This window comes from Schistocerca gregaria, chromosome 2 (assembly GCF_023897955.1).
Source record: "Schistocerca gregaria isolate iqSchGreg1 chromosome 2, iqSchGreg1.2, whole genome shotgun sequence".
NCBI classification, from domain to species: Eukaryota; Metazoa; Arthropoda; class Insecta; order Orthoptera; family Acrididae; genus Schistocerca; species Schistocerca gregaria.
Window position 1 is genome coordinate 793,796,984 of NC_064921.1, and position 13,220 is coordinate 793,810,203.

General features: G+C 42.9%; 1 protein-coding gene across 2 annotated transcripts in view; it reads right to left on the reverse strand.

Moving 5' to 3' along the window:
- LOC126335060 (uridine 5'-monophosphate synthase) overlaps positions 1 to 12,790 on the reverse strand; it is an 89,680-nt gene extending 76,890 nt beyond the window's left edge. Inside the window, exons 1-2 of one of the 2 annotated variants that reach the window (XM_049997944.1) lie at positions 12,663 to 12,790; positions 11,328 to 11,585 (exon numbers count right to left, since the gene is read on the reverse strand). In XM_049997944.1, coding sequence (XP_049853901.1) covers positions 11,328 to 11,462 — 135 coding nt within the window. In that variant the 5' untranslated portion in view covers positions 11,463 to 11,585; positions 12,663 to 12,790. Of the gene's footprint in view, positions 1 to 11,327; positions 11,586 to 12,159; positions 12,455 to 12,662 lie in introns of those variants that run through there. The other variant, XM_049997943.1, reaches the window with a different exon arrangement.
- Between the last annotated feature and the right edge of the window lie 430 nt (positions 12,791 to 13,220).

Sequence of the window (13,220 nt, forward strand, 5' to 3'; positions counted from 1 at the left end):
CCACAGACGTGTGTGCAAGTAGCGTTTGCGTGAGTGTGCATGTGTGTATTGTTGACAAAGGCCTTAATGGCCGAAAGCTATAATTGTGTGAATCTTTTTGTTGTGTCTACCGCGACTCAGCATCTCCACTGTATGGTCAGTAGCAACTTTCCTTCTCTAATATTATTTTCATGTAATAAAACTGTTTCACAAAATGAGTTAATATAAAAATAGTACCAAAAAACAGACCTCTTATGTAATATCATAGAACATTACAACTCTCTTATAGAAATTGAGGGTGTTGTGTAATTCAAAAACAGACAGGTAGTCACTCAGCGCATCCACTCTTATAAGTTTGGCTCATCCTTGTGCTGCAGCAGCCTTTAAATGAAACGCGTCGTTTGACTGAAGTGCCTCATAATGAGAAATCAGAAGAAATGATCCACACCTACTTTAAAGAAATTTTTTATAGGTAAGATCACGTTCAAAACTGTTTTGGTAACGACTTTCAACAGTTAAGACTGTCCTCTTAAAATCTTTAAAAACTTTTTTGGTTGTATGTCATGTTCCATTGTACGTTCATCAACCATTCCATGTTAACATTTTAGCGGAGAGTATGTTACACCTTCCACACAGGTTTGTCAAAAGTAAAAATATACACATCTAAAATGCGCCTTGTGGAACCTGGCATGTAGCACTCCATTGATGCTTGTCAGTTGTTAAAATCCATAATATATAATAAAAGGTCACATTTATGCCAATGTTTATATTTACACAAACAGTGAAGCACATCTTGAAATCTTCTCACTCTAAATACGTAGTTCCACTGGCTGGTGGGTTAAGGGGCTAAACAGCAGGCTCATAAGCTAAGTTCCACAAGGTGCATTTAGCTGTGAAACTATCTTGGTGGCTGAATCAGACAACAGAAAATCTCCAGGCAGGAATAACAACAGTATTATGAGAAGGCTAGATTGCTACTCACCATACAGCAGAGATGCTAAGACACAGAGAGGCACAACAAAAAAAACTTACAGCAAGTAAGCTTTCAGCCAACAAGCCCTTCATCAAAATTAGACAACATACACATATACTCTCACAAAAACACAACTCATAAAGACATGACCACAGTCTCTGGCTGTCAAGGCCAGACTGCGAGCACCTGCACGCGATGGGACAAGCAATCTGGCTAGTAGGGGTAAGGAAGAGGGATGGCAGGATAGGAGTGCGGGACGATAAAGTGCTGCTTGTGAGGAGGAGGAGGAGGAGGTGATGGGGCTGCTAGGTGCAGCCAGGAGGTTAGATGGAGGACAGGGAAAGGGGGGGCAGCAGAAAAAGACAGGGAAGGGGATAGGAAAATGACCAGTGAAGCTTGAGGTTTATGCCATCTGGATCCTTCCTACCAATACCAGCTTTCTTGAATTGCTCATGTGAGATATCTCCCTGCAGTATGTCATATGTTCCCATAACCCTCCTGGCATCAACCATCGTTAGTCATTGTACATCACCCACATGTCCTCTTCCCTGTTCTCACTCTGTCACTACACAGCCCCCTATTCCCCCAATGCACCCACAGTCTCTTTACTTCTCTCCATTTTTGCTGCTCACCTTTCCATCTAACCTCCCCCCCCCCCCCCCTTTCCTGCCTCTCCGTCTAACCTCCCTTCTGCCCTAACTGCCCTACACTCTCTCCACCTTGTCCCTGTATTCTCCCACAAGCAGCACCTTATTGTCCCCCACATCTACCCTGCTATTCCCTCCCTCTCCTTTCACGCCCCAGCCTCCTCCTTATCCACACCACACAGATTGCTTCTCCCACCACACGCTGCTGCTTGCAGTCTGGCCTTGGCTGCCAGCGACTGTGGACACGTGTGCGAGTTGCATTTATGTGAGGGTATGTTGCCTAATTCCGATGAAGGCCTTTCTGGCCAAGCTCATAGTTGACAGTCCTTTTGTTGTGCTTCTATGTGGCTCAATATCTCTTCTATATGGTGAGTAGCAATCTTAGTGACACAGAGTCTTGCGAGGGCTCATTGACTGTTCACAAGGGGGTGGCTGAAGAGTAGGCAGCAATGGGACTCGCAGGCCACGGTTCCTTTGGCCACAACCTGGTATCAATCCTCTGATCTTTGGGTTTCCAGGGTGAGGGAGTACAGACAGGGAGCCTTCTCACTGGTAGATTCCTGAGGAGGAAGCTGCTTCTACAAATGGATGTGGGAAGTAACTCCCGAAGACAATGTCACAGGATCCACAAGGGTGGAGGGCGGTGATTGATCTGGTGCAGAAAAAAACTGAGCTACAGGAGAGTAACAGCAGTGACTGGGCTGCCCGGTTAGATGTGCAGTCTGAAGCACTGCTTTCCAGGCGGGGTCCACTGGGGGCTGAACCGTACAATGGCCCTGGGTTCAGTGTGGGGCGGCAGTGGGATGAGTGGACTGCTGTAGCCTGTTGTGGTGTTGTGAACCACTGAGGGCTATGGCGGGGACGATGCCTCTGCATTGTTTCTAGGTCCCCAGTTCAATACAATACAATACAATACAATACAACAGCAGAGGCTTCTGTGTAATTGGTTAGGTTGAAATGATGCAGGCATTCATAATTTTTCCTCCGTATATGACTGTGGTCAAATGATTTATATTCTCGTATTTTTTCCTCGTTTGAAGACTGTGCAAATTGGTCAACATGGAGTATGCTGCTTAGTACAACTGACACACAAAATTGGTTGTTTAAAAGGACAACTGTACACTGTAATTCTAACTTTTTCTGTAGGACATTTCCTTCAAACACTAAGGTGAAAGCACCTGTATCTATTCAATTGTCCTTACAACCTTTTTGTGCAGATTGGACAAAATGTACACCCTGCCATTCAATACTGGCTCACCATGTTTCAAAGTTTCATGTGGAGCAATAGTCACATTATGTCACCCAGTCATTCATAAGCCTGAATAGCTTCAGACTGTACAGCAGAGGAGGCTGTAATAGTGATCACCTGAACATTTTTCCCAATGAGCCAACTTCTCCAAATTTGTCTTCTATGTGTTCCCCAAAAAAATAATGGTTGTATCATCACAGAGGTATCTGCATCTGTTCTAGTGTACATCACATACTGAGAAAATTGTTTCACTACCATTCGTATAGCTTGTCCCTCTTCTCATGAGGTAGCCAACGTAGACAAAGCAGCAGTATTGTAACTGTCTGCAATGAAATACCAAATGGTACTGAAACAGAGGATGACAGACTAAAGGCTGAAATACTAAATGTCTCTTTCCAAAGCTGTTTCACAGAGGAAGAATGAACTGTAGTTCCTTCTCTAGATTGTCGCACAGGTGAAAAAATGGTAGATATCGAAATAGACGACAGAGGGATGGAGAAACAATTAAAATCGCTCAAAATAGGAAAGACCAGCTGGACCTGATGGGATACCAGTTTGATTTTACACAGAGTACGTGAAGGAACTTGCCCCCCCCCCCCCCCTTCTTGCAGCGGTGTACCGTAGGTCTCTAGAAGAGCGTAGTGTTCCAAAGGATTGGAAAAGGGCACAGGTCATCCCTGTTTTCAAGAAGGGACATCGAACAGATATGCAGAACTATAGACCTATATCTCTAATGTCGATCAGTTGCAGAATTTTGGAATACATATTATGCTCGAGTATAATGACTTTTCTGGAGACTAGAAATCTCCTCTGTAAGAATCAGCATTGGTTTCGAAAAAGACGGTCGTGTGAAACCCAGCTCCCACTATTCGTCCACGAGACTCAGAGGGCCATAGACAAGGGTTCACAGGTAGATGCCCTGTTTCTTGACTTCCGCAAGGCAATCGATACAGTTCCCCACAGTCATTTAATGAACAAATTAAGAACATACGGACTATCAGACCAATTGTGTGATTGGATTGAGGACTTCCTAGATAACAGAATGCAGCATGTCATTCTCAATGGAGAGAAGTCTTCCAAAGTAAGAGTGATTTCAAGTGTGCCGCAGGGGAGTGTCATAGGACCGCTGCTATTCACAATATACATAAATGACCTTGTGGATGACATCGGAAGTTCACTGAGGCATTTTGCAGAAGATGCTGTAGTGTATCAAGAGGTTGTAACAATGGAAAATTGTACTGAAATGCAGGAGGATCTGCAGCGAATTGACGCATGGTGCAGGGAATGGCAATTGAATCTCAATGTAGACAAGTGTAATGTGCTGCGAATACACAGAAAGATAGATCTCTTATTTAGCTACAAAATAGCAGGTCAGCAACTGGAAGCAGTTAATTTCATAAATTATCTGGGCGTATACATTAGGAGTGATTTATAATGATCGTCGGTAAAGCAGATGCCAGACAGATTCATTGGAAGAATCCTAAGGAAATGCAATCCGAAAACAAAGGAAGTAGGTTACAGTACGCTTGTTCGCCCACTGCTTGAATACTGCTCAGCAGTGTGGGATCCGTACCAGATAGGGTTGATAGAAGAGATCCAACAGAGAGCAGCGCGCTTCGTTACAGGATCATTTAGTAATCGCGAAAGCAATACGGAGATGATAGATAAACTCCAGTGGAAGAGACTGCAGGACAGACACTCAATACCTCGGTAGGGGCTTTTGTTAAAGTTTCGAGAACATACCTTCACTGAAGAGTCAAGCAGTATATTGCTCCCTCCTACGTATATCTCGCGAAGAGACCATGAGGATAAAATCAAAGAGATTAGAGCCCACACAGAAGAATACCGACAATCCTTCTTTCCGCGAACAATACGAGACTGGAATAGAAGGGAGAACCAATAGAGGTACTCAGGGTACCCTCCGCCACACACCGTCAGGTGGCTTGCAAAGTATGGATGTAGATGTAGACGTAGAAATAGGAAAATTAGAATGACCATTGTACTGGTTAAACTGGATACATTTTACGTGCAAAAATGTCCACTCGGATACCACTTACTTCAATCAAGGGGCCTTCTCACAGGCACCACCTAGCTACAACAAAAGTCATAAGGCACAACGGCCACAGCCAGGAGTCCTGATGCTCCAGGAAGATGGGCATCTCCCCCATGGCAGGCATAGGGAGCTACCAGCTCAGGCAACAGAAGTGCCATCCTTATGATGTAACTGCATTCTATCACAAGGCTACATAACATCATCGCCAGGTTGGATTGGCCAGCAAGTCCATATACGTGTCTATGCAGTCACTGTGCACAGAGGGTCATCACCACTGTACGCAGTAGGTTCTATTTAAGGCATTCTTCCCCAGTCAGTCCACACTATATAAATTGGATGTCACACCCAGAAGAGGACCAAAATTACTTCAGCCCAAGAGTGATATAAGAGAAATGAATGAATATGTGGGTGAAAGAAAGGGTAACCTAGTGAAATCGCAGAGTCAACATCAAAGGTTGCCACCATGAGAAAGACAGAAGGAAGGAAGGAAGGAAGGAAGGAAGTAGGAGCTACAACAACTTGGGGCCTCATGCTTACCTCATACACTCATGAAAGAGTCGTAGGACCTTTAAGGAAAATTAGTCGTAGGACCTTTAAAAAAAATTAGGAGGTCTCGTCGTCCTCTCTTATTACTATCAGTTCACCTCAGCATTTGGGAATCTTATTGGTTGAAGTAGTGAGTTTCATTTTGGTCCCACAAGAAGCAAGGGAATTAAATGTTCACCTAGAGATTCACTAGCCTTGGTAATTCTAATAAAACTGATGTGAACCATGTGCTCCAGAAGTGGATCACTAATGACTGCTTCGCTTCCAGTCAACATTGGCACACAATATGCACTGATTATATATATATATATATATATATATATATATATATAAAATAAAGTAAGTACGATGGGGCTGGATGTTTTAGCTGTTAGTGACACTCGGGTAAGGGGGTGAGAAAGAGGAGGAAGTGAGAGAATACAAGGTCTACCTGTCAGGAGTCAAAGCAGGAATAGCACAATGGGGTGTAGGGCTTTACATTAGGAAAGAAATGGAACCTAGCATAGTTGCAGTAAAGTATGTAAACGAACAACTGATATGGATAGATTTGACTGTCTCTAGCAAGAAAATTAGGATTGTGTCAGTATATTTGCATTGTGAAGGGACAGATCAAGATAAGATGGATAGTTTTTATGAGGCACTCAGTGATGTAGTTGTTAGAGTAAAGGACAAGGACAGTGTTCTGCTCATGGGTGATTTTAACGCCAGGATCGGAAATCGAACGGAAAGATATGAAAAGGTTATGGGTAAATTTGGAGAGGATATGGAGGCCAACAGGAACAGGAAACAGCTCTTGGATTTCTGTGCCAGTATGGGCTTAGTAATCACAGACTCCTTTTTTAAACATAAGAACATTCACCGGTATACTTGGGAAGGCAGGGGAACCAGATCTATCATTGACTATATACACTCCTGAAAATTGAAATAAGAACACCGTGAATTCACTGTCCCAGGAAGGGGAAACTTTATTGACACATTCCTGGGGTCAGATACATCACATGATCACACTGACAGAACCACAGGCACATAGACACAGGCAACAGAGCATGCACAATGTCAGCACTAATACAGTGTATATCCACCTTTCGCAGCAATGTAGGCTGCTATTCTCCCATGGAGACGATCGTAGAGATGCTCGATGTAGTCCTGTGGAACGGCTTGCCATGCCATGTCCACCTGGCGCCTCAGTTGGACCAGCGTCCGTGCTGGACGTGCAGACCGCGTGAGACGACACTTCATCCAGTCCCAAACATGCTCAATGGGGGACAGATCCGGAGATCTTGCTGGCCAGGGTAGTTGACTTACACCTTCTAGAGCACGTTGGGTGGCACGGGATACATGCGGACGTGCATTGTCCTGTTGGATCAGCAAGTTCCCTTGCCAGTCTAGGAATGGTAGAACGATGGGTTCGATGACGGTTTGGATGTACCGTGCACTATTCAGTGTCCCCTCGACTATCACCAGAGGTGTACGGCCAGTGTAGGAGATCGCTCCCCACACCATGATGCCGGGTGTTGGCCCTGTGTGCCTCGGTCGTATGCAGTCCTGATTGTGGCGCTCACCTCCACGGCACCGAACACGCATACGACCATCATTGGCACCAAGGCAGAAGCGACTCTCATCGCTGAAGACGACACGTCTCCATTCGTCCCTCCATTCACGCCTGTCGCGACACCACTGGAGGCGGGCTGCACGATGTTGGGGCGTGAGCGGAAGACGGCCTAACGGTGTGCGGGACTGTAGCCCAGCTTCATGGAGACGGTTGCGAATGGTCCTCGCCGATACCCCAGGAGCAACAGTGTCCCTAATTTGCTGGGAAGTGGCGGTGCGGTCCCCTACGGCACTGCGTAGGATCCTACGGTCTTGGCGTGCATCCGTGCGTCGCTGCGGTCCGGTCCCAGGTCGACGGGCACATGCACCTTCCGCCGACCACTGGCGACAACATCCCACGTGTTGAGCAATTCGGCAGTACGTCCACCCGGCCTCCCGCATGCCCACTATACGCCCTCGCTCAAAGTCCATCAACTGCACATACGGTTCACGTCCACACTGACGCAGCATGCTACCAGTGTTAAAGACTGCGATGGAGCTCCGTATGTCACGGCAAACTGGCTGACACTGACGGCGGCGGTGCACAAATGCTGCGCAGCTAGCGCCATTCGACGGCCAACACCGCGGTTCCTGGTGTGTCCGCTGTGCCGTGCGTGTGATCATTGCTTGTACAGCCCTCTCACAGCGTCCGGAGCAAGTATGGTGGGTCTGACACACCGGTGTCAATATGTTCTTTTTTCCATTTCCAGGAGTGTAATAACATATCAGGAATTCAGGAAGGCTGTGAGGGACACACGTGTATTCAGGGAATTCTTTGATGACACTGATCATTATTTCATCTGCAGTGAAATTGGGATTGTGAGGCCGAAAGCGCAGGAGGTCAGGTCCATATGTAGGAGGATAAGAGTGGAGAAACTTCAGGAGAAGGAAATCAGGCAGAAGTACATAACAGCGATCTCAGAAAGATACCAGTTAGTTGAATGTAGTCAATTACTGTCATTGGAAAAGGAATGGACAAGGTGCAGGGACACAGTACTAGAAGTGGCTAAAGAATGTCTTGGAACAGTAGCGTGTAAAAGTAGGATGAAGCAAACAGCTTGGTGGAATGACACAGTCAAGGCAGCCTGTAAAAGGAAAAAGAAGGCGTATCAAAAGTGGCTACATACTAGAACTCAGGTAGACAAAGTTATGTTGAAGAAAGAAACAAAGCCAAACAGATAATTGCAGCAACCAAGAAGAAATCTTTTGAAAACTTTGGAAACAGGTTGGAGACTATGGGTCAAGCTGCTGGAAAACCATTCTGGAGTGTAATTAGCAGTCTTCGAAAGGGAGGTAAGAAGGAAATTAAAAGTATTTTGAACAGCTCAGGAAAACTGCTGGTGAATCCTGTGGATGCCTTGGGCAGATGGAGGGAATATTTTGAAGAGTTCAATGTAGGTGAAAATACGATCAGTAATGTCTCAGATTTCGAGGTAGAATGGGATAGGAAGGATGATGGAAATAGCATCACATTTGAGGAAGTGGAGAAAATGGTCAATAGATTGCAGTGCAATAAAGCAGCTGGGGTGGATGAAATTAAGTCGGAACTCAGCAAATACAGTGGAACGTCAGGTCTTAAATGGCTACACAGGATAACTGAAATGGCCTGGGAGTCCGGACAGGTTCCATCAGACTGGACACCAGTCTTTAAACATGGAAACAGAAAAGATTGAAACAACTACAGAGGTATGTCTTTAATCAGCGTTGTGGATAAAATCTTCTCAGGTATTGTTGAAAGGAAAGTGCGAGTATTAGTTGAGGACCAATTGGATGAAAATCAGTGTGGGTTTAGGCCTCTTAGAGGTTGTCAGGACCAGACCTTTACCTTACGGCTAATAATGGATAAGTGTTATGAGTGGAACAGGGAATTGTATCTATGCTTTATAGATTTAGAAAAGGCATATGACCAGGTTCCTAGGAGGAAGTTATTGTCTGTTCTACGAGATTATGAAATAGGAGGTAAACTTTTGCAAGCAATTAACGGTCTTTACATGGATAGTCAGGCAGCAGTTAGAGTTGACGGTAAATTGAGTTCATGGTTCAGAGTAGTTTCAGGGGTAAGACAAGGCTGCAACCTGTTGTTCATATTATTTATGGATCATATGTTGAAAACAATAGACTGGCGGGGTGAGATTAAGATATGTGAACACAAAATAAGCATTCTTGCATATGCGGGTGACTTAGTTGTGATGGCAGATTCGATTGAAAGTTTGCAAAGTAATATTTCAGAGCTAGATCAGAAATGTAAGGACTATGGTATGAAGATCAGCATCTCCAAAACAAAAGTAATGTCAGTGGGAAAGAAATATAAACAGATTTAGTGCCAAATAGGAGGAACAAAGTTAGAACAGGTGGACGGTTTCAATTACTTAGGATGCATATTCTCACAGGATGGCAACATAGAGAAAGAACTGGAAGCAAGGTTTAGCAAAGCTAATGCAGTGAGCGAAGACGAAGTTACCTGTGCACCGTTCAATCTTTCGACCAACTTTGTTGTATGAGAGCGAAAGCTGGTTACCTTATCAACAAGGTTGAGGTTGCAGATATGAAATTAGCTAGGATGATTGCAGGTACTAGTAGATGGGAACAATGGCAGGAGGGTGACCACAATGAGGAAATCAAAGGAAAACTGGGGATGAACTCTATAGGGCGAACAGGCTTAGATGGTGGGATCACGTTACACGCATGGGAGAAGCAAGGTTACCCAAGAGACTCATGGGTTCAGTAGTAGAGGGTAGGAGGAGTCGGGGCAGACCAAGGAGAAGGTACCTGGATTCGGTTAAGAATGACTTTGAAGTAATAGGTTTAACATCAGAAGAGGCACCAATGTTAGCACTGAATAGGGGATCATGGAGGAATTTTATAAGGGGGCTATGCTCCAGACTGAACGCTGAAATCCATAATCAGTCTTAAATGATGATGATGAATAAAGGAAGCTATCCCTATCCTCACAGTCCGAGTGGTTAAGGAAGGGGGAGTAAGTAGCGGAATGGAGAGAAATAAAAATAAAATAAATTAAAAGACTGGGTGTGGTGGTGAAATGATGGCTGTGTAGTGCTGGAATGGGAACAGGGAGGGGACTGGATGGGTGAGGACAGTGACTATAACGAAGGTTGAGGCCAGGAGGGTTACGGGAACACACGACGTATTGCAGGGAAAGTTCCCACCTGCGGAATTCAGAAATTAGCAAAGTTACAATAGAATTGTTTTCTAGAACTCATTCTGCCTTACAATCTCAAGTGCACGGGCTATGTCAAGTATGTTGTTGTGTTGTAATAGTGGCTTTGGTCATCAAATCTAAGTTTGCAGTTTCAAGATCTCAGCTTACGATCGAAATTTTCTCAATATACATGACAAAATGACTGCAAGACCTGGAGAACATTCCAGTCATTCTTCTATTGCCCACATTAAGGAGTACAATGACCCTATAATGCCCCTTTCATCTCAAATATGAATAAAAACAAAACTGCACAGGCAGGTGTATATTACAGGCATGAGATGGCAGTTTAGTGCCTTAGATGCCATTACAAATGTGTGGCACTTTAAAACACTGTTTTTAGTTTTACTTTCGTGAACTCCACTCCAGTTCCCATTAGCATACATAGCTTCCTTACCAATCCCTTCCTCCAAACTGAACAATATGGATTAGCCCTTTTAAGATATTGTCTCTTTCTCCCAACAGAAGGTTAACCATCCCCTCCATCACTCCTTTCTCCACCAAATTGTGTGTTTTACATTACAATATAAATTCTTTAAAGATTAGCTTAATTTCCTTTTCATACAGAACCTTTGTCATTCACGAGAATGAATCGATATACTTCATTTGTAGTACCAGTACAGAGTTTTACTGAATGTTTTGCGTCGATTGAATCTACCAATACCGAATGTCAGCTCTGTCCTGTAATCAGGATATTGCATGTGACATAGTTCACAAACAGAGAAAAGAAAAAAGGAAATATTTCTTTTGTATCTGTAATAGTTTTTGGAATGCAGGTTATGGGGGCACACTTAGTTATAGCAGAGCTTGAGGTCTAGGTACGACTGAAAGATGACAATTTTGTTGCGAGCTGATGAAGTGGCATCTAATGCTTCAGTTAATGTAATATTTATTTCTGAATGGAGTTTTGAATCATCAGAATTCAGTTTGTTAAACTTAACATCAGCGTAGTAGTAATTATTGTTAAGGTGTAAGTAAAAATACACAATACTTTCTGTACTGCTTCCTGTAGGTTTACCAACTGCTTTTAAAAAAGAATTAGCTGTATAAATACACAAATTTACTTTACCTACCCTATAGGTATCCAAGATGCTTGAGCCAGAGGTAACCACATCCTCGATAATTATGCATGTGTCACCTTTCTTAAATTTTCCTTCAATCAGTTTTCTGGTGCCATAGCTTTTGGTTTCTTTCCTTCGTATAAGCATTGGTATGTTTGCATTCACAGATATGAGAGATGCTATAGGTAAAGCTGTATATGGAACGCCACAAATGTGGTTACATTTTGCACGATTTTGTGCAAAGTTCCAGAGAAGTTTTGACAGTACACTCTGAAAATATAAGGTACCAATTACGTTCTGAAAACAAACACATATAGACCTGCACTGCAATATATTTATGAATGAAAGGCATACATCAGCTCTACAAACTGGTGTGTGAAGTGCATAACTACATTTCATTCAGACAGTGTATTAATTCTGTAAATATTAGTTCAATTTTACTGTAATCTATTCATGTATTAATCTCCTGACAAATGATCAGTGAAGTGAGTATCATATTCAATTGTTCTATGGTTTTATGTTAGCCTTCAGTTTCTGACACGTCCCACACCCACGAGAATCATCTCTTTCTTGGGTCTATGGAAGGAAAACAGGATCTAATCTAAACTACATAGAATTAACAACATTCAGCCGTTTTTCAGTGTTAAATCGATGTACTGCACAAACAATGGGTAACAAGGCTGCAGACCACAGTGAAACGTAAACCGAAGTCCTCAGAAGAGGAAGAAACTTTTACGTGAGTGATTAATAAGAGACGCAAAGGTAATTATCACATCTAAAACCAATATAAACATATGAATGGATGTTAATCTATTTCTTTAAAATGCTTTCATTAATAGCTAACCATCAGGGAAGGATGTGACACAATTACTCTCAGATCAAAGTACACTGGGGAATTAATTCCCACTTTCATCTTGTAATCCCCGAATTTTAAAGCATCAATTTCGTATAACTGTACTACGAGGCTTTTAAGTTCTTCGCTGACTGACGACATTTTCACTAAAACGTGAGGAGTATGTTCTAGTCACTTAATATAACACGACAACTCATCCACTACTCCCCTAGCCACTTGCGGCTGTGTACTGTGCAACCGCGTTTATGAAAACAAGCCGCTAAGAAAATCCACGTGACAGCCCGTTACCAACATATGGAAAGGAAAAATTTTGTACAGATGAGACGTGACAAGTTGTCTTGTTAAAATTTAAAGGGTCTGAAGCCGATTTGCTAGCCTAGTTAAATATAGCGCGTGAATAACAGCTGTTATAGTTTATGATTTAGTCAGCACAATCGCTATTTTCATTCAGTTAGAAGACATGTAAACAGCTTGAGTCTAATATTTCAACTTACCCATCATTGTACATAAAGCCACTCCGTCCATGTTAATCGAAAATTTTTGAAAAGGAGACGAAACCTGACAGCTCAATCACGTTTCAAAATATGTTGCTACTTAGTTCCGTGTTCCATTGATCAATCACACCGTACGGTAGCCGTTATGATGTGAAACGTGTCATGTGCACAAGCAATGCACATACGATACAAGATTTCTTAATACAGAATTAAAGATTAATATTTCTATCATTTACCCCATTCCCTTAAATGGCACAAAATGTATATACTATATTTAAAGATTTATTTATTCCTATTCAAGAATTCATGTATGGTATAGGAGTTGTCAAGGAGATATGATTTCGATTCATTTTTGAAGCTATTACTGCTGTCTGCCAGACATATTATTTCATCCAGTAATTTGTCGAAAAAAACAGCATATTTAACCCTATCTGTGCCAAATCTAGGGTGAGTAAAGGATAGTGGAAGTCTTTGTTTTTCCTGCTATTATAATCATGAATGTCACTATTGTTATTAAACTGGTCCGTGTTGTTGACAACAAATTTCATTAGTGAGTAA